This window comes from Ictidomys tridecemlineatus, chromosome 9 (assembly GCF_052094955.1).
Source record: "Ictidomys tridecemlineatus isolate mIctTri1 chromosome 9, mIctTri1.hap1, whole genome shotgun sequence".
In the NCBI taxonomy this organism is placed as follows: Eukaryota; Metazoa; Chordata; class Mammalia; order Rodentia; family Sciuridae; genus Ictidomys; species Ictidomys tridecemlineatus.
Genome location: NC_135485.1, coordinates 90,855,380 through 90,877,698, shown reverse-complemented (window position 1 = coordinate 90,877,698; position 22,319 = coordinate 90,855,380). Strand labels below are relative to the sequence as shown.

Sequence of the window (22,319 nt, the reverse complement as noted above, 5' to 3'; positions counted from 1 at the left end):
AAGCAAATCTAATATGTTATTTTCAGAATCTAGAAATAACTTAAAAAAATAAACTCCTTCCATGCTGACAAACCAAAGAAAATGAAATCTGTCTACAGCACACTAGTGCCAAACTAGTGGTAGTTAAATACCTACTTATAGACCAGATGCAATGAAACTCAAGAACTTTAGAGAACTAATTTGTGTTGATAACCTTAGTAGAAAACTATTTCAGAGTGTCCTGTCATATCCCCTTTATTTCAGTCTTTCATATATTCTGAAATGAAGAAATTCCATTATATAACTTAAGTGGAAATACTGCCAGTAACATATTTTTTGAGTCTGTACAGGACACTTCTTGGATTAGATTTGGCTGATAAAGGCCTAAAACAGAGCTCAGTCCCCAGAGGATGGCCAATTTCATTATTTTCTGAGATTTATTTTATCCTTGCCAGGCTTCTTGGGAAAACATGACATTTGTTGGAAGAGCTGGTTGGATCTGTTGGGAGGATGGGAGCATGAACACATGACCCCTATGGCGGGTGTGCCCAGGACCTACGCATTTGATTCACCTGAGAACTTGTTCAAAATGTCAATGTTCCCATCCCAAACATATTGGTTCAGAAAAACAGCAATCTGAAGTTTTAATCAGATCTCCAGATTTATTGTTGTAGGCAAAGTTTTGAGAATCTCTCCTAAGAAATTCTGAACTGATGATTGGAGAGTATCAATTTCAAGTAAAAGATATGACTTTAAATTAAAACAAGAGAATGAATATTTAGGGACTCCCTAAATTCATGTACTGTGATGGTATTAGGAGGTGGTACCTTTGGTAGGCTGAAGACCTCATGAATGGAATTAGTGCCTTGTGAACGAAACCCAGGAGAGCTCCGTTATCCCTTTCAACATATGAGATCTTCCCCCACAAAAGATTGCTGTTTACAAACCAAGAAGCAGGTCCTCCCGGACATTGAATCTGCAGCACCTCAATCTTGCCCTTCCCAGCCTCCAGAACTACAAGAAATATATACAGGCTGTTTAAGCTATCCAGTTTCTCATGGTTTGTTATAATAGCCCCTAAACATTAATACATGAGGATAATGCAATATTTTTTTTTGAAAATATGATTCCTTACCACATGCCCACATATCCACTGGTTTTCCATAAGGATCTTTACGTAAAACTTCTGGAGAAAGATATCCAGGTGTGCCAGCAAAACCTAGAGAAAATAGATGTTTATTATTTGGTATTAACATGACAAAATCAATATGACATAGGAAACTAAGAAAACTTTTTAGTGGCTTTATCAGATGATATGTTTGTCATTTGAAGCAAAACTTCCAGAGTCCTGAAGTAATGTAGACTAGTTTAGTTTTCTTTTCTTTCTTTTTTTTTTTTTTGGTGGGGAGGTCGGGATGGTGGTACCAGGGATTGAATCCAGAGGCACTTAATCACTGAAGCACAACCCTGGCCCATTTTTATACTTTATTTAGAGACAGAATTTTGCTAAGTTGCTGAGGCTGGCTTTGAATTCCTGTCTCAGCCTCCTGAGCTGTGGGATTACAGGTGAGTGCCAGTGCACCAGGCTAGTTTTTCTTTATACTAAGTAATCAACACTAGTCTATCCTGCCCTGTAGTTTATTTGGAGGAAAACACACACACACACACACACATCTTTTATCCAGATGTGGAAATCTATCCATTGTGTTGCACAATCTTGTATACTTGAGGCCACTTTTTGGTTAGTAGTTCTTGTATCACTTATATGGGAGTTATAAATCTGTAAAGAAATAAGGAGAAAACTGGAGATAGGATAAGGACCCTGGAAATGATGATAGTTATCATAACATCTAATTAATGGTATTATGAGAAGAAAGCACCTATTAAATAGAAGGATATAAAACACAGAAACTAAGGATACAAAAATCTATTGGGTGGATGTAGGGCAATGAGGCTAGAGATGGGACTAAAAGTAACTAAAGAATATATCAGGAAAAGAAATAAATCTAAAATATATCCAAGAGCTCAATATATACTAATAAAATATCAGGGTGTATTTGTAACTAGCAACTGAAAAGAAGACTCAGGAACATTCAAATGTATCACTATTGACTGTGTACCAACTAGACTTTAAAGTTAAGAAGATCTGATAATAGAGATTAGATAGCAAATATGAATCAGTGTAGAATTCAATAATGTGCACTAACATAACAACAAATCTATAGCTAATTTTAAAGTAGAGTAAAATATTTCTTATTTCTGGAAATAATAGTTTTTCAAATAAAAGTTATCTTAAAATCATTAAATATAATTATTTTCATTTAAAAGTTTTCTCAAAAAACACTAATGAAAACTGAAAATATCTTTTTAAAAGGATATACAATCAGGAATTCCTTCAAATACAGATTACTGTTGAAGTACACTGTATATTTATTGGATTGCAAAGTACCCTTATTTATGTGAAAAATTCAGAAAGCAAAGAGGTATAAAAAAAAGAACACATATAACACAATTACTTCTCTGAGAAAAATAAGATTAGGAAATGACGAAAAGGATTTTTGGACTATTCCCTTTCCCCATTTTAAAATTCCCATTACTTTTCTCTTCCTTTGTTTGGAGGAAGATGAGAAGATGTGGTGGATAATGAGAAGGGACTCCCAGACAAGAGCTTTGAATAAACCATTGCTAATCCACTGAGGGTTCTTCTACCTAAGAGAATTACCAAAGTTTCCACTGCTTTGAGAATTACCTGAAGGTGTCATGTGGAGTCACACGACAAGATAGGAATGGGCACAATTATTGCAAAGGACTTCCTAACACTTGTGATATACCATACCTGCCCTCCCCATTCCTGTCCCACCTCCTTGAGAAATGCATGACACAAAGAGAATCCAATGAGAAATTCATGCCAAAGTCCAGTGTGAATTCAATATCCTGAGTGCACACTTTGAGATCCCTTTTCATCTGGCTCCCCTCACTCATCCAACATGATTTATACTTTTTCTGAGCACATGACTTGATTGATCCCTTTAAGGTCTCTTGAGAATGAGCTTCTTAATCTCATTCTTGATGATACTTCTATTTCTTGAATTCCAATTTTTTTTCCTCTAACATAGAGTGGATCTAAATTATTTCTATCTTAGAACTCTCTTTAGATGCCTACAGTTCTCAGTGATCCTTTCTCATTTTGAATTTCAGCTACACTTTAATATATAATCTATACTATCTAAAATTAGTAAACTTCAGTGTATGTTTTACGTAATTTATATGGCCAAGAGCAGGAAACATTAATGATATTCTCCCTAGAGAAGATAAGAAGTAACTACATGTGAGTATATTCCACTATCTTTCCTATTCCCATGTCCCCTTCCCACCCTTCATTCCCCTTTGTCTAATCCAATGAACTTCTATTCCTCCTCCTTACATTGTGTGTTAGTATCCACATATCAAAAAGAACATTTGGCCTTTGGTTTTTTGGGATTGACTTATTTCACTTTGCATGATAGTCTCTAGTTCTATCCATTTACCAGTAAATGCCATAATTTCATTCTTCGATAAAGCTGTCTTTAATGAGAGATTAAACCCTTAAGAATCCAGGATTATTATGATACATGCTATTAATAGGGAAATTAATCAGAGATTGTATTCTCTAGGGATAGCATACTTTTTTTTTTATTCAGAAAAACCAAGAAGATATCAAAACATATAAAGCAAAGAGAAAACAGAATTACTCACTGTTGAAAATGTATCCATTGTAACCTATTGCCATTTAAAAACAATAACCTTAACATTTAAAACAAGATATATAATAGCAAGAAGCAAGATGGCAGTAAAATATCCTGGTTTTTGCTTTTCATTTCTTTCTAGCAGCAGTCAAATGTTAGAAATATATTGCAAATATTATTTCTAGTTCTATAGGAGAAACAGGCTGTATTAGCTAATTCTCTTTGATAAAACTTCTGCCATCTTATTAAAGGTAGTGACATAGGGTGTTCTAGCATTTTTGGCTAATTAGAGTTTTTTCAGATAAACTTATATGAAAGCCTGAAGAACTGACCTAACACATAACAAAGAGACTTGCTATTTTTTTAAATTAAAATAACAAGTTTTTTTCCCTCCTTTAAATATGAATATTATATTTTAAAAGATAGAATTAATCAAAATTGAGACCATGATGGCAGATAATGAATAGCTATGAAAACAAGTAATGCTTATTAAAACATCTCCATTCCCTATATATCTATCTATAGTATATTCAAAAGAACTTTAGTATATACCATGTGCTTTTTTTTAGTTACTATGAGGATTTACTTGAACTTGGGAAGAGTGGGAGGGAAGGAGATAAAGGAAAGAAATGCATATTTTCTTAAACTTGGAAACAAAGTTTCTACACTTCTAAAATGTGAAATCTCCTTGAAACTTAAGATGCATCTATTTAAAAAGTCTTTACAGGTACATTAATAAGATCTTAACTATTGAAAGCACATCCTGATGAAAAAGTGAGAATTTTCCTGTTGATCCATTGCTGTTTCTCTGTGACCAGCTTGCTTTTAGAAATGAGCTGTCACAATTTGAAAATCCATGTACTTTTATTTGGATGCTACTGCATTTGCTTAACTGATACCCAGTTTTTTGTTCACTGTTTCACTAAACAACTGCCACTGAATAGGCAAAAGCACTATGACAATGTTCCATACCAAGATTATTTTGAAAACGGACTGAACATAATTTATTGCCTATCTGCATTCCCCTGGACTACTTTACTGGTTTCCTAACAGCACCATGAAGGAGTGTTCATGATAGCCGTTTAGAAACAGGATAATGGCCCAAGATAATTAAGTGACTTAAACAATGTCATTCAGCTATCAAGAACCAGAGCTGGGATGTAAGTTCAGGTATTCTGATTCAAAAAGTAGATCCCCCACCTCCCCAAGTCCTCTTAAACTACATGTGATCTATCAGAGGACACAAAACACAGAGATTTAGGGAACACAATTCCTACACTCTTGTCATTAAGCCAGCATTGCTGGGGTTCATGTTGTGCCTCAGCGCTGATGATAACAAAGGCCTCTGTGTTATTCCTGGTATCCAGTCATCATCACCCTGCACCCAGTCCCAGTGATTATATCCCCGGGCCTAAGTTCCTATTTTGGTATCTTGCCTCATACAAGTCTCTCATGAAATGGGCTCCTCTTTTGCTCTAGACAGGATTAGAATCCTGTCTTTGAACCCAATATCTGGGATTTTCATTTCTTCTAAACAGATTCTCCTAAAGTTCAGAGTCCCTGTCTGTACCAGGGAATTTGCCTGGTCCTATATCCACCCTAGTTCAAACTGCAGCATGCATAATTTGAATGACTGCTTTAGCCTAATAAAGTCTTTGCTTTCAGATTAACTATCCTTAACCATCCTCCACATTGCTACCTAAATCACTCTTATATAACTTAAATTCAATTACATTCTTCTTTATTAAAAATTTCTCACCAGATCCCTGAAGCCTCTAAGTTTTTTTAAAAAAATCAAACCTTTGAAAGGGACCTCCCCCACCAAAAAAAAAAAAAAATCACTCACGTTATTATAAACTACCCCTCATCCTAGCTGAATCAAACTTCTTTTTATCAATGTAACAGAAAAATAGTTTCATGTCCTCCAAGCATTTGCATATGCTGGTCCCCCATCTGTAATGCCTTTATCTCCCATGCTTCAATGGACAAATTTCCCATTTATCTTGGACAGAATCATAGTTGTTAGCCCAATTATTAGTGCTTTCCCTAGAGGTGGAATTTCATACTTCCTCACCTGTGTTCCCAGGGCACCTCTTGGATGCTTGTGGTGAGTTACTTTTTCCCTGCGTGGTAAATTATTATTGGCACAAAAGTCTCATCTCCTTGAGGGTCAGGGCCTTTTATTTAAGTACCTCTAGTAATTTTTCCTTGCCCATCTCTTTGGTAGCTCACTACTTCCTGTTGAACCCCTAACTCTTATTACTGTATATTCCTTATCTATGTCGACCATACTTTTCCCCAGAATATAGCTATATATCTGCATTTCCAATTTCCAGAATTAAATCTAGGTCTTGCCTTCTTTCAGTTTGCAGTTAACAAGGACAAGCTTATTCCAATGACAAAACATGACAGACCAAATGACAAGGCTGAAGGTTTTAAATCCACTGGGAGCGGAATTGTGGTATGGAGACACTTGTAAAAGGTGGCATTAAGCTTGGGAGAGATTGCCATCAGGATAACAGTAAGAACTCCTGACAAAGGACAAGCAGCAGAAAATAAGGTCTTGAATTAGGTTCCTGGAAAAGGAGATGTGGGAAGGCTGCCAGGTCACCTACTTCCATTAACTAGCTGGGGCAGATTAGAAAGATACAGGGGATCCTGGGAGCTATGTATACCTTAGGAAATGCTGCATGATAGGGATACAGAGAAGCATTTGCACATTAAAGAAGTAAGTATTTGGGGGGCCCTCTTTCTGTTTGTTGTTATTGTTATTCAGAGGAAAAAAACTGAAGTAAAGGCATTAAAAAATTATCTAACTTCAACACATTAAAAATCAAAAAGAAATAAAACTGAGGCTTAGGGAAAGGTTATATTTTAAAATTCTACATGAACTATCAGGTAATACTGGGAAATGGTAGAGAGAGGCATAGAAAATCAATGGATAAAGAATTTATTCCAGCTGAATATTGGGATAATCCATAAGCTTGGCTAGAAATACTATAATTTAAATTTATTTAGAGTTGATGTCTTCCCTGATTGTAAATGCTGGAGCTTAGGATATAGTATCCCTGGCATGCTGAGCACTTTGAAATGAAGGAAAGGGGCTCAAAAGTAAGATCTTCCTGCCCTTTGTCCTTCTGTTTTCTTCCTCCAAGTTTAGCCATGGAAATTATACTTCTTCTTGCCAAAGGTAGGTTACAAATACGTGAACCCCTTTTCAGCCAGCCATAAAAACTAGAAATAATACTCCAAGCTTCCTCTAACCTTCGATGTGAGAGTTGGCCACAAGGAAATCCTCTGACCTATGTTGTCTGGTAGCTGATCACAAGACCCTCATTCCAGCAGGTCCTGCCCTGCCCTGTACCCAGGAAGGCACAGAGAAGCCAAGAAGAATTCAGAAAGACAGGCCATGGTGGGTTCCCCTCTGAACATATTACCACCAGGTCACGTCTTCTTTGGATATGTCATTTCTACATATCTGTATTTTTTTAAAATCAAACCTAGCATAAAAATAGAATGTTTTCTCCAAGTCTTTAGGTCTTTATTTCATATCATGTAGAACTTTGATTAAATCATCTGTTATGTTTTCTCTTAGAGGAGTGCTGGTTATGATTCTTAAGATGTCTGAGGAAAGGTTTCAGAGCTTTCTGCCTCTACATAGAAACAGAATTTTCACCATTTAGAAATTTTTAAATTATCAGATTTATCATGAGAAAATTGGCATATTAACAAAATAGAAGACAATTGAGATGAAATACTTAGTAAATACACATATAATTATAGGATGTAATATTTTAAAGTGAATTCCCTAATAAAATATATGAGATAGTTTGTCTTTTCTGACTACCTACTATTTACATAGCAGTCTTTAGCATCATGTGAGGATGAATGTGAATGATCATCTTTCTTTCAGAAAAAGTATTCTTTTAAATTATAACACTCCTATTAATTCTTAGCACAGGATTGTATTTTCTCTCCGTCCTTTGAAGAAAAAGGTATATGTGTTACTGTTCTCCCTTCAGTATTTTTCCATACCTTTTAAAGTTAGGTTTAATATCTTGTGGTCCAATATCTTAAGAGTAGTCAAGATGAACATTTCCACTTTATTTTGGCTAGGAAATGGGAGTAGGAGCCAGGAGTTCGTATCCAAAAGATTGTAGGTAGCATGAAGGAGAGAGGCCCTACTTACCAAACCATGCCTGCTGGTCTCCTTGAACTTCAATGGCTAAGCCAAAGTCTGCCAGTTTCACAGCTGCTCCCTTGGATTTGCTAGCTAAAAGCAAATTCTCAGGCTTTATTTATAAGGAAAAAAAAAGAGAGAGAGAGAGAGAGAAAGAGACTGAAGTGAGAACCTATTTTAAGTGACTATACAAAACTAACAACATTTTCACTAGATAAGGGGAGAAAAAAAAAAAAGTCATGCATTGTCATCTCTCCTGGAGACTGTCATTCCTAAATCCCAGGGAAAACATGGTTAGAAAATGATTAAAAATAATCATGTGTGCAGGCTTTAGACAGATGCATAAATGTTTTGTAGAGTACTGTACAGAGGGGAGAGATCAAATAAATGAGAACACCTGTCTTGACCTGCTCACATGTTTCCAAGGACCAGTTGCAGACTTGGCCACAGACATTGACTTAGAAGCCTAACAGAGCACAGACATTTTCAGCAGAAGGAAACTTGGCAAAATGATAACAAGAATTGGACCAATCTACAGACATTTGGCAAATGAAATTGTGCAAATTAAATCCTAGTTGACTTTAAGAGTTTGGACCCAAATGTAGTGATTTTGATTCCTCAATGTTTCCAAACAATTTCTGTACAAATTTTGGAGCTTAACTCTGAATTACGTATTAAAAAAAAAAAATGCTGTCTTTAAGAATCTGTTTATTCTTAAAGGCAGAAAGAATATACTGCTATTTGCCAAATGTTATAGTTAGCTTTTTATTCTTTATAAGCCAGTTTTTTAAAACAGAATTTACATTTCTTCAAAGTGTGACTCAAAACATTGCTTATATATGTATACTCCCATCTCAAAATATGGTGGGAAAGATCCATTTTATTTTCTGGGTAATTTATCATTACTCCAGGACTAATAACTCAAGTCTTGGAAGGAGGCTGTGTCTACACCATTGTTTCCCAATCAGCGCATCCAGACACATTGGTACTTTCAAAATAAGCACCATGACAACATCTTCCATTTCCCTGGAACCCCTTTGTAAATTTTAAGAAATGAAGGGATTAGATGGCTAGGAAAAGGAGGCTAGTTAATATATATAGCAAAGTCTATGCAGTCCAGTTATCTGGGTGAACATATGCTACTGATATACATATGGGAAAGTGAATCAAAGTCTTCCTACTTGGCAATAAGAACTAGCAAATTTGGAATCTGCGTCTCAGACTGAAAAATATTGGGAAACAATGGACACTACAAGTGCCAAAACTATTGTTTGAAAATCTGAAAATTTAGTCCATCAAGCTGATTTTGTTTATATGTTGACAAATAAGCAATTCCAGATTTTTTTTCACCAAATTGGCTACTTTCTTCTTACTGAATTAGTCAGTTCTGTTAGTTGTTTTGACCTTGTGTAAACACAGCCCAAATAATTGTTTAATTTATTAATTAAGCCAGCCATGCAAAATAGCAAAAAAACCCATAACCAGAACTTGGAAGAAATTAGGTTAAATCTATAAGAAATTGAAGTGTGGGAAAATAAGTTTTAATTGAGTTACCAGAATTAAGGCTATTGCTGCTCACTGCCATCAGATTCATCACTATCATGATAATTTGTAAATATGAGGAAACCTTTGTAACTTTTTAGGGCTGATAGGATTTTGAACTACCTTAACACTATGTAAATAATTTAGTTTAGATTTTAGGATAAGGATGTCTTCAACCTAACATTTGAAATGATTTGGAACTCTGGTTATTTATCAATATACTGAAGTATGTATTCTTGTTAAAATAGTCACATCTGACATTTTGCTTTCACAACTAAAATTTCTGGTCCACTACATTCATACATTTTCTAATTTAATTAAGATACAATATTCAACTTTAAATTTATGGAATAAGTAACCTAGACAAACCCCATCAATGGTAAGCAATGATCGAGTCTATCTCATTTTTGACCTTCACATTCAAAAGCATTGAGCTGTCAGAGATGGTTGCTAACACATATCTGACCCTAATTTGTCAAGCACAGACTCATTCAAGGGAAGAGTTCCAATCACTTAAGAAATTACAGCCATTGTAGAACTTTTTAGTCAAATGGTTTTGAAGCTTGTTGAGCAAATGCCAATAACATTAGTAAATAAACTTTTTAAGAAATTTAATATGTTTTTACTCTTACTACTAAATCAGAAAGCTTCTGGACAGTGCTGTGTGCACTGTGCCTTCAAATACCAACTCTCTGCCAATTCAGAAGAAATGGAACTCCTTGAGTTTTATCATGAAGGACCACTGAATGACTGGGAAAAATATCCATAATTAGAGATACCTAGAATACTTGACTGTGGGGTCATCCAGGAAAATAATAAATCCATCTGGATCGATATTTCATCCTATACCCATGAAGACTGTTCAGCTGCAGTTATGGATAGGAAAAGGCAGGGCTATTTCAAAGGGATTGTATATGTATTTAAAAATCAGTATTGACTAGCTTCACATTTATGTATATCTTCTAGGCAAACCTAAAATACAGAATTGTGGATTGTAAGCTGAAAAAATTACAAGGATTATTGAATTAATTAAAGGATTATTTGCTTTTGAATATTTTAATCAGAAGATTGCTTTAAATAGCCAGTTTCAGTGAAATGCTGAAAATATCACATAACTTCAGGCCTGACTCAGCAACTTAGAGAGACCCCCCCCCCACCATCTCAAAATTAAAAATAAAATGAAAAAGGGGTAGGTAGTTCAGTGGTAAAGCACCACTGGGTTCAATCCCCAGTACCACCAAAAAAGTAAAAGAATAAAAGGAAATTATACAAATTTGGTTTCTAAATAACTCTTTGTATATAATGTGTTTGAATATTCCTGTTATTGTGTTCTGTGAGGGTGTGGAATTTCTAAAGAACATTTGAAGTAGGACAGGTACATTTACTCTGACTTTTTTGAATCACTACCACTTATGTACCCTCCTTGAAAATATATTGTATGACAAAAAGTTCATTGCCAAGTAGGTTAGTTCAAATTCTGAATGCCTACAAAAAGGAAAATAATTGATGGTTATATTTCACCAAGTGGGTAAGAGTAGACTCTCTCAGCTAATAAGTGGCTGCCTCCTTAGAAAGGATGTTTATTTGCTACTATGCTACTATTTTTATCTTCTATAATGAATGAGACAGGTGAGATTAGAAAGCAAGTTCTTTCAGTGAATGAGAGTTTTCCATGGGGCACAGTAAGATGACAGAAATGGGGAGCATGATAACTAAAAAGAAATGTGAAAAGTCTGGGCTCATGTGCTGGTCCTAATTGACAGACTCTTGGAGCTAGCTAACTAGCTCCTTTATATCTTAAATAAATATTATAAAGCTACTAAATTATGCCTCATAAGTGTCTATGGAATGATGAATCTGTGGTTTTATATCACAGGACCTTTGTCCTCTGTAGGGATACCATACACATTAGTGATTAGCTATGATGGTCCAGGGCAGCTGGCCATTTCAATTGTAGGACATTTAATATTTAATGAATCTATTATATTAGTCTTTATTTATTGAGATTAGCTCTAAATTCTTACAATTCGATTACTTTTGGGTTGTTTTTTTAAAATAGATTCTATTGACATTCTCACACATAGGTTCCTTCCCCACCCCATTGCTTCCTAATGATGCAGGATTTTCCATGACATCTGGTCTCAATGTCAACAACCATTTATAGCATATCAGCTGTAATGAGCAGCAACTGTTTGTAAGTTTTGTTCTGTATTTCCATATGAATACAATGACAACTTTTCTTCAATATGATCCAAGATTTTCTTGAATATTTTCAAATATATCAAAGTACCCAGGCAAGTTGTGAAATCACTGTTAGAACTGGAAGGGACTTGTTAGAACTGGAAGCAACTCAGAGAGACCCCCATCTCAAAGTTAACAATAAAATCAAATAACTCAATCTACTGAGGTTCTAAAGAGATAAAGCCAGGACTGACAGCCATAGTACCAATTTCTTTCCTTCTGAAGATGAGATAGAAAATCTTTCTGATGTTTTAAAAATGTTTTGTTCTCAAGAGGTGGTTCACTTGATATATATATTTAGAAGAGTTTGAAGTATTAAAAAATATGTACACTGATCATCAAATAAAATTAGTGGAAAACTTATGAAAACCACATAGTTTTAATCTTGCTTCTCCCATAGTTTGTTAAGGAAATTATTTGTCGAGGTAATGGTCATCTTCAGTACTAGTAGGATCAAAGATTTATCTGGGCACATATATGATAACCATCCTCAATAAGACTTAACCATTGGGAATCTATGTGTGGAATCACATGTATTTTACTTCTTTCTTTTTTTAGTGTTATAAATATAATAAACAATTACTTTTATTATACATATTATTTCATTCTTATGTTCCCTTGGATATTATTCTTAAGGAGTAAAGACTGTCTTTTAGAGTTTCTTTCCTCTAATGGAAAAATCTAAATATTTCAACAAGAAGTTCACCATTTTCTTCTTTGGTATGTTTTCAGGCACTTTTTTTCTGTGCTAGAGAAGGTGTGAACAATGCTCCTAGAAATAAACAAAATGAAAATCTGTATGAATTGAAAAGCTAGAGTGTCAAGCTTGCTTATTTCATCTTGCACATAGTACAAGTGATTTGAGCTTTCATCTTTATATGTAATGAATGCTTGAGTTCTTGTCCTTAGCATAGGGAGTTTCTAGCTGAGTTTTTGATCAGGAAGCGTTTTATTGTCATGAGATGTGAGCAGGTTCACAAGAATCACTTGGTGTTTCACTCTTGTTTCTTTCTTTCTTTATTTATTTTTTGGTACCAGAAATTGAACCCAGGGGTACTCAAACACTAAGCTACATCCCCAGCCATTTTATTTTATTTTATTTTATTTGAGATAGATTCTCGCTAAATTACCTAGGGTCTTGCTAAGTTGCTGAGGCTGGCTTTGAACTTGCAGTCCTCCTTGCCTTAGCCTCCTGAGTTCCTGGGATTACAGGTGTGCATCCCTGCACTCCTTAGCTTCTTAATTGACTTTTAAACAATGGGCATGCATTGTTCTTGCAGCAGAGTAGACTTAAACAACCAGAGTGTAACTTCAGTGTGACTGTGCCAACTGTCCAGTTTCTCCACTGCCTCACACACACTAGGCACCCAATAAACTCTAGTATGCCTCAATGAATTATTGAATTTTTCAAATGTATAATTTGTTTCTAAAATATTTATAAACATGCATTATACACACATAATGTGTTCTTTAAACTTCAAGCTTTTATCTAAAGATGTTTCTGAAAAAAGTAGAATACTTGTGGTGTTATAATTATTCAAAACAAAGTTAGAATTTGATATATAGAGTTAACAAAGATTGACTGAATGCTTTTCATCCTTCTCCTACCCCTGAAAACTAATTTCTTTTTTACTATGATCATAAGTTTATTTCTCTGAAGTAGTTTTAGAAATTCCACCCCCCAAAATCTCCAGAATTATTCTCTTCATTAAAATATATATCAATATATCCTCATATTCATTTATCCATCCAATGATTTCTCCATTCAGTAATGTTGTTATTCAGAAGGGAAGCTAATAGGAAAGAAAGGAATTTCTGCTGAGGGAATTTGCAGTGTTTTGATTTGTTATTAGAAGATTCAATTGTGTATATAAAGCCTTATATCCACATTGTTATTCATGAAATAGTTTAATAATCCTTTCAAATATATTGGAACTGAAGAAACGTTACAACTTTGTATGAAATATAGTTGAAAAAGCATAGCTATAGTAACTCTTTTTACTTTTGCCAACTAATTCACAGAAGTTATATTCTGTAGGTTATTTTATTTTATTTTTTTTTCTGGTATTGAGGAGTGCTCTACTTTTGAATTATATCCTTGCCCCTTTTAAAAAATTATTTTGAGATAGGATCTTGCTAAGTTGTCCAGGCTTGACTCAACTTCTGATTCTCTTGCTTCAGCTTCCCAAGAAGCTGGGATTATAGATGTGTGCAACCAGGCCAAGCTTGATAGGTTTTTAAATAAGAGTTTATGCCATCCGACCTGATATTTCCATATTTCTTGTGACATCAAGAATTGTTGTCATTTGTTACTGCAAACTCTCTTTGACCTAATATTCTTTGGGAGGAAGAACTTGTCTGATATACTTATTCCCCCCAAACTGATTGTCTTCATATGGTCTAGATCAAATGTGGCAAATGCATATTTTTTCTTTTTTATGTCTCCAACTAGGGATGTGGCCCAGTGGCAGAGGGCTGGCCTAACATGCATGATGCCCTGAATTCCATCCCAGCACTACAAACAAACAAACAAACAAACAAAACATTTTAACTACATCTCATTTTACAAAGTCTGTTGGCCATGTCAACTTATTAATTTTCTAAGTAGGAAACCTTTACTTTATACACTAGTCTATTGTCAAATTATGTTGCCTCTATTCCACATTATAAGTTAAATATGCCTTATTTTCTTTGTTCTTAATGATAAAAATTTTGTTATTTCTGGAAGATTAATAGGCATGACTATTAAAGCCTTTTGATTTATTAACCATTTCCCAAATAGTTCATAAAGCTAGTAATAAAATTATTTGTCCAGTATTATTTTGATCTACTCTTTGATCTCTGTAAAAGTTTCAATTCATTTAACTGAATTGAGAGGTGGTAGTAATTAACTATGTAGACTTGGAACAAAATTGCTAGGGCATAATCACATCTTACTGAGTGAATTTGAATAAGTTATTTCACTTATGGTTACCAGATTTTCCCGAAGTAAACACGGAGATAATCACTGTACCTTTCGTGTAAAGCTGTTGTGAAGATTCACATTATACAGCATAGGGTTGCTAAGGTCCTGCCTTGATCCAGACCTTCCCAAAGAGTCCAGTCCTATCCTTCAGCTATAATAGTATAATTTTTCATCAGTGCTAGATGTCTCCAATACAAGCTGGGTCCACATCAACTGGCCTCCACTGGCTGCATCTCAGATGATAGACTGCAATCCATCAGGGTACTGCTTGGTGCTGTCTGGTGTACTTCTTTATGCTAATATTCTATCATTCTGGAACTTTTCCTATTACTTGTCTCTGGGACATCCTCCAGTTGCCTCAATCTTGGTTCTATGCTTCCGAACTGGTGGATTCCACAGGGTGGCAGTTACCTAAATGTTCTACTGGGATTCTTCAGTCTGAAGATATTCTCATCCTTATGTTATCCAAATATTAACAAGCTCAATAATCTGTTAAGATTGCCTTTTATATTATAAATATTTATATCATGAATATATAATTCACATACATTTGTATTTTTGGTTGAATTTCATTCATTCCAAAATTAAAAGAATATGTTCCAAGTATTTGCTAGGTTAAGGTCTTATGATGGGTATGGTGGAACAGCTATATTTCCAATGAGAGGCATAAAGACAAATGCCATAGATGCATTTGATAATGATAAAAACACAAGATTTCCTATGTCTTTCTCTCTCTCTGATATGAACCAATGTGCATTAAACATTTTAACTGAGTACAAACTAGCATATGAGTTGGGATAAAGAAATGAAAAAAAAATATGGCAGAGGAATACTACAGGCCTCCTTTTATTTAAAGCCTGGTAATAAACTTCAGCAGTTCATCTCTTTTCTCTATTTTACTGTATTGGTAAATATACAATTACAAGCAGAATATTCATCATACAGAATATCTGTCTTGGTAAAAGGCATAAAACAAAGCCGGGATTCAGAACACTCAAGGTGGGCATATGCTGCTTCTAATAATGCACATGCTCTGATCCTCTTAGTATGATTACAAAATGCTCCACTGAAACAAGCACCAAGAATCAGACTCAGTGGTGGTCCACCTAAGTCATCAACTTGACAAAACTAGGACAATAATTACAGAAGTTATAACATTTCATAATTTCATCTCTGTCCTTTCCCAAGATTAGAATGAGAATGGAGAACAAAAATTCTCTTCCACTTTGAGAGAAATCTGATGGATTACATAGCAGGCTATTACTGTGGTAGTAATACTTTGGTAGTAGGCCTCTCTAGAAATCACTTGCCTAAGTTTTAAATTTTTGACTTTAGTTCTTATGTCAGAAAATATATTTTTCTTCACAGCCTATGTCCCAGGTTTAGTGCCATGTCTGATTAAAGTTCCAGTCTTTGAAGGGAGGACCTTATCACAGGACCTTAACCATATTGTGACTCCCACAAAATATAACTTAAAAGTTATAAAAGAGAATTCACACTTTTCACAGTTGCCTTTTTTTTTTTTTCATTCTTGGCATTACTGGGCCTAGCACAAGCTAAGCATGTGTTCTACCACTGAGCTACACCTCCAGCCCTTTTTAAAATTTTATTTTGAGGCAGGGTCTCACAAAATAATGTAGAATAAGCCTCAAACTTTCTGTCTCCCTGCCTCCGCCTCCTGAGTAACTGGGATTATGGGTGTGTGTGCCCACTGTGCCCTGCTTATGCTTAACTTTTACAGTATATTTCGGTTTACATAACATGGAATAAAATGTTTCAAGTAATAGATTTATGAAATAGAGTATTTGATAAAATAGCACAAATATTGTGCATGTCCATATGTATTTGGTAAAAAGGAAAGTTCTGAGATGGAACAAAAATGAGTTATGTCTGCTGTACATGGCTAGTGAGAAATTTTGGGGTGACTGCCGAAGATATGAATTTTCAAAGGAACACACTGTTTTTCCTTGATCATAATGGGTACATTTAGTATAAAGCCCTATCTTGACTCAACGAAAATACCTTTAGACTTGCCTTGCCTTTGGTAGTTAAAACTCTCAGAATCAACTAAAATCAAATGATTCCAAGAAACTGAAGTCAGTGTTTTGCATACAAATCACATCTTCATGTAACCAACTGTTGATATTTAGAAGTATATTCTCCTAGATCATTAAATGAATGGAAACTACATATTTACAATTGATTATAGCTAGGGAAATCTACACAAAGAAAACAATGTAACTCCTTCCACTGAACACCTACAGTGTTAGACATTCTAAATTTGCCACTTTTGTACTAAAGCCTAGAAAACACTGAAGTTGTAGACAATGAATTGAAAATATGTGGTACGATATAGTACATTAGCTATTTCCCCTACCCTGTAGTTTTCTTTCATTTAAATTTCTGGGCTTTCACTATTTTTCTGAAATACCACAAGTAAAGCTAAAATGTTGAAAGAACAGAACAGAAAATTAATGAAAGAGGAGTATCTTTTTGAACTATTTTATTTCTAAATGATCTAAAACTATCTTGTCCTCAATGGTAGTAGACACTGAGTGAGGTCAGTGATATAAGAATATAACTTATATGTTATATGCACATTACCTGAAATTCTATGTATTTTCCCATCTGTATTTTTAGAAGACAAGAATATCTTGGACCCCAGGAATACAAATACATTTAAAACCAAGAAGCTCTCAAATGTCCTCAGAATTCCCAGAACTAATGGTAGGGGAAAGAGAATATCAGAGTTCATAATGGCACCCAAACATTTGGGCCAAAAGTCTATGCAATAACACTTACAATTTTGATAATTCTTTTTAAAAAATATTTTTAGTTGTAGATAGACATAATACCTTTATTTTGTTTTAGTTTTTTTATGTGGTGTTGGGGATAGAATCTAGGGCCTCATGCATGCTAGGCAAGTGCTCTACCACTGAGCCACAAACCCAGCCCTAATTTTGAGAATTCTTTACAAAATGTTAGTCATATAATGTAAATATTAAATAACATGTTCGATCAATGTCCACAGAACAATTTTAAAATGAAGAAGAGATCATTAGCCCTACTGACAGTCACATTGAATGCTATATCTATTCCTAGGAGTAAGGGAATATAGAAATCTATTTATTGTTAATGTTAGGAAATTATTTCTCTCTGAATAAATACAAATTTATATGTCTCAAGTGTGTATTAGAGATAAGAGATTGTGGTGAGAGAAAGTGCCTGGTGAGGGAAAGTTTTGGATGGATCCCATACATTAAGCAACAACTTTATTGCTTATATTTTTGCCTTTACAAGCATAATTGCAGCTGAACAGTCATTAGGAACTATGTGGTGGTTTAATCTTCTCCAAAGGTATTACTCACCTTCAGGTCCCGATGGACTACGCCCATCTGATGGCAGTGTAGCACAGCCTCCAGGATCTGCTGAATGCAATGACTGCATGCAAACACCAGGGGGCGTGTGTTAGTTCCAAGCTTACACTCACTGTCTGTATACCCTCAGAGAGACTGGGTTAAAGTGCAGAGCTAGCAGACAACTGGAGTTGTATTTTACCTCCTTCAGTCATGTAAACATATTGCTCAAGTAGAGTGACTACTACCTCAGAACAATCGGAATCTTGCCAGATATAAGCCCAAGTGTGGATCAACCTGTTCTAGAAAAATCCATTTTGACAATATTTCATTTGGTTCAGGAGCTCATTTCCTGGCTATAAATTCTTCCAGGAAATGAACTGGAACACAAATATAATCTCTATAGTTATTGTACAAAGTCTTCACCCCATGCACAAAAACTGTTTCCCTATTCTCTCCCATTTTTTTCTGGTATCATTTTAAAAGCTGTTACATTAGCAGGCAAGACACCATTAAGGTTAAATTAGGATACGTAATGAATTTTTGATAAATCATTAACTTTTTGTGCTTTAATTTAGCTGGCAATTATTATCTCTTGCCTAAGGGTTCGTCAGACTCAAATGGAGCAATGTGTAACCAGTTGTTCTGCTACAGCAACCCATGGTCTCAGAACAGAAGTGGTGTTTAAATCTACAGGCGGACATACATCACAGGCCGAGTTTATCTCCAGGTTAATGCGGGACAATTGAGGAAAGCCTGCCCCCAAACTGCCTCTGGTGGTTTATTGCTTGGAAACATAACAGGTGGTATTCTTCATAGTGTCCTTCCCTTTTTGCTATGATGTATATTTAGCCTGTAGATGAGCAAACTGAAAGAGCCATCATGCATTATCATTTCATCATTTACTCATTTCAGGAGAAAGTGGGAAAGGCAAAGGAACCATATTAAATAACCACCCACCCTGCCCTTTCCCAAGAAAACAACAACAACAAACAACAACGAATCTCCTTTGATTCAGATTTATGGACTCCATATACTGACCTTCAGGTCCCTGTGAACTATGCCATTTAGGTGACAATGATTTACACTTTCTAGAATCTGCTGTATACAATGACTGCAAAGATACAAGGGCAGAATGGAAGGGAGAACATTTTAAAGGCACATAATCACATTGAATACAAAATAAAATGAAAATTCAAACGAAACAAACAAACAAACAAAAATTGTAGTTCTTCACTTTGTTTTTAGCTTTACATCAGAATTAAATAATGTTGAATAAAGCTAATTTTGGTTCTAACAAAAATGACATCCAACATAGAATTTGTGACAGGTTCAGACAAAACAATTTGAGCTGTGTTTTTTCATTATTAAGTCTACAAATTAAATCATCCAATGCAAAACTTGAAATTTCCATATTTAGGAAGAAAAATTTATAAATAATTACCAAAAATGTTCTGGGAAAATTCTCCAGAGAGATAAAATTTCTAGGTTTTTCTCATACACATCTAAACTGTTTAAAATCTGAGGTCACAATTAAACATAGGTGTTGAAACAAGAGGGTAAACACAGATGAAGTGGCAGGTGAAACGAGGATTAAAAAAAAAAAAAGGGACACATTTACCATTTTGACTCAGAAGTGGTGTTTCCTGTATAATATGTCAATAGGAAAACTAATGCAAGTCTCCAATAACAGAGGGAGAATTTAAAGTAGACTTATGACATAAAATAAACCCTCTTCAGTATAAGAATACCCCGGGGAAGGGCTGGGGAGCTTGCACAAATAAATAAATAACACATATATACATCAATAAAAAATTTAAATCCCCTAGAGCACTGGTAATTGTTAAACCCACTTCTATACACTTTAGTGAAGGGAAGCTTTTGCTTATTACTACTCAAAATGCAACTTTTATGCTATTCTCAATAAAAGCTCACTAATGACAAGTAGACTGCTAATTAAAATAGGAGAAATCATTTGACTGCCACTCATAAGGTCCCATGAGCTGTTATCTGACACGCAATAATGCAGAACATATCACACAGATGAATTTTGTAAAAGTTCACTGTGCAATTCAAGTGCCAGTATGAACAGAACTACATTCATTTAAGGGTGGAGTGAATTATTTGATAAGGACATTTTCAATCATTTAATGGACAAAATAATTCTGCTCTAAAAGAAATTGATGAATTTAAAAAGTAATCAGATTTATTATAGTATAGACATAAAAAATTGATGATTGTGATTTTGTAGCTCAAGTTCTATCAACAGTAATAGTGAAAGAATCTCACATTGGTGGTCATTGACTATGAAGCTTATGTGAGTATTATTCATTATTTTTAAATCAAGTGAGTCTTTTTTCTTCTATCATGATATTCACTTCATATCCCCCCTTTTTTCCTTTCCTTTTTTCTTTTTTTCTTTCTTTTCTCAAAACATAAGTATAAATTATTGGGCCTAGGGAATAATAGAAAATAAAAAAGTAAACATTATTCACCTTTACAATTTTTGACTAGCGAGGATAGATTCAACTCTTAATTTTTTTTTTCATTTTAATTTTTGTTTTTTTGTGGTGTTCAAAACCAGGGCTTTGTACATTCTAGACCAGTGTTCCACCACTGAGCCACATTCCTTGTTTCTCAGTTCTAAAATTCTTTAGAGCTACTAAGAAAACAGATTTTTACAAATGTTTTAAGGAATATACCCCTTTGTTCTTGTAATTGGAAGAGAATGCTTCTCCTTCATTTTTATGTAGGACCTATCCTAAAAATATCCTATTGTTAATTTTCAAACTTAATGTAAGCATGCATATTAAATAATACAACTCACAGCTTCTGACCTATTGTCTATATAGGACTCTTCAACAGTCACTATAGTCTCTATCTTTATTTGAGTCAATATTGTTCAAATAAATCAGCACATTTAACATAACTTTGAGAGACAAATTATATTCCCTAACTTGTTTACTACCTTGATTAAAATTATTACTCTCTCCTGGAAAATGGGCAAATGGTTACCATAGACGCTCAGAGACCCCTTTTCTGGGTTTAATGAAGATTTGAGGTACACTAAATAACTAATGATTCACTCTTCATGACACAGGTGACACAGAACTTTCTATTTGACATTGGCAGTAAAAATTCCATTAAAAAATTAGAATGTTATGTACAGATAGAATCACAGAATGCCATAAACAGTAGCTTTAAACCAAGTAAAATCTGAAATTTGGAAATGAGCTCATGTGTGCATGTGCTACTCGGGAGGGATGGGGAACCTCCACTGTCAGCAGAATATCTGCAGAAGGTCCTGCTACAGATGCGTGGCAATGGGAAGTTCTGAGAGCAATAGAGAATGGGGGCAGAAAGGCCACAACTGAATTTTCATAACATCTCATTTACATTGCTAATGAGCTAATTGCTCTTCATCAGTTTTTCAAAATAAGAGACTACTCCAGAATATATAAGGAACGCTGAGGAAATTGACACCAAGCCATCTAAGTAATAGGCAAGCAAGTGCATTTCTGCTATGTCACTCCAAAAAGAAGTTGTTTTGGGAAACCTAGGAAGTTCCAAAATAGACAAAATGTTAGCCCTTTAAAAAAGGTCTATAAAGAGATCACCAATTAACAAGATTGGGAAATTATTCTTGAATCCTCTGAAATACCCGAATAAATATTTTTCATGTCAGAGTTCCAAGGGTTTTAATGAAACTTCCAAAGAGTTAAGAAGCCAATAAAAACCCTTTAATGAGGCCGCTGGGGCAAATGGGTCTGTTACTGCTTTCTAATTTGATGTGCTCTGCTAAGCAGAACTTTCTGTGATGATGCAAATGCTCTGGACCTCTCTGTCCACTTGGTAGCCACTAGCCATTTGTGGCTATTAAGCCCTTGGAATAGAGCAAGCCCAGCTGAGAAATGATCAAAATAAAATTCAGACCAGATCCATAGATTTGTTTTCTAAGAATCATTCTAGAGATCCTTAGAAGAGATAAACTTCTATTAAGAAGGACTTATCAGGAAAAGAAGCCTGAGATGCTATTATGAAATTCTCATAAACGTGAAGTGTCAAGGTGCATTTAAATATATACATATAAATATATATCAAACAAGAGTCATTTGAATGATGATTCTTATATCTTGCCTAGGGCAAGTCACTTACCTGGCATCAGCTTCACTGTAATATTCTCTTGCCACTATGTCTTCAAATAGTTCACCTCCAGTAACTCTGTGGAGACAAACAAGATAATCACAGTTTTTTAAAGAAAGGAAAAAAACAAAACAAAAAAACTAGGCATCAGTAGATTTGCAACTAATGTACATACAGAACTTTTTTCC

At 34.7% G+C, this 22,319-nt stretch overlaps 1 protein-coding gene across 26 annotated transcripts in view; it reads right to left on the bottom strand.

The window, feature by feature from the left end:
- Positions 1-22,319, bottom strand: part of Camk2d (calcium/calmodulin dependent protein kinase II delta) — a 301,168-nt gene that overhangs the window by 64,271 nt on the left and 214,578 nt on the right. For 16 of the 26 annotated variants that reach the window (XM_078021724.1, XM_078021735.1, XM_078021731.1 and 13 more), the window contains exons 5-8: positions 22,144-22,209; positions 19,030-19,102; positions 7,894-7,996; positions 1,115-1,198 (exon numbers count right to left, since the gene is read on the bottom strand). In XM_078021724.1, the coding sequence (XP_077877850.1) occupies positions 1,115-1,198; positions 7,894-7,996; positions 19,030-19,102; positions 22,144-22,209 (326 nt within the window). Of the gene's footprint in view, positions 1-1,114; positions 1,199-7,893; positions 7,997-18,000; positions 18,074-19,029; positions 19,103-22,143; positions 22,210-22,319 lie in introns of all 26 variants that reach the window. The other 10 variants (XM_078021725.1, XM_078021734.1, XM_078021751.1 and 7 more) reach the window with 1 other exon arrangement.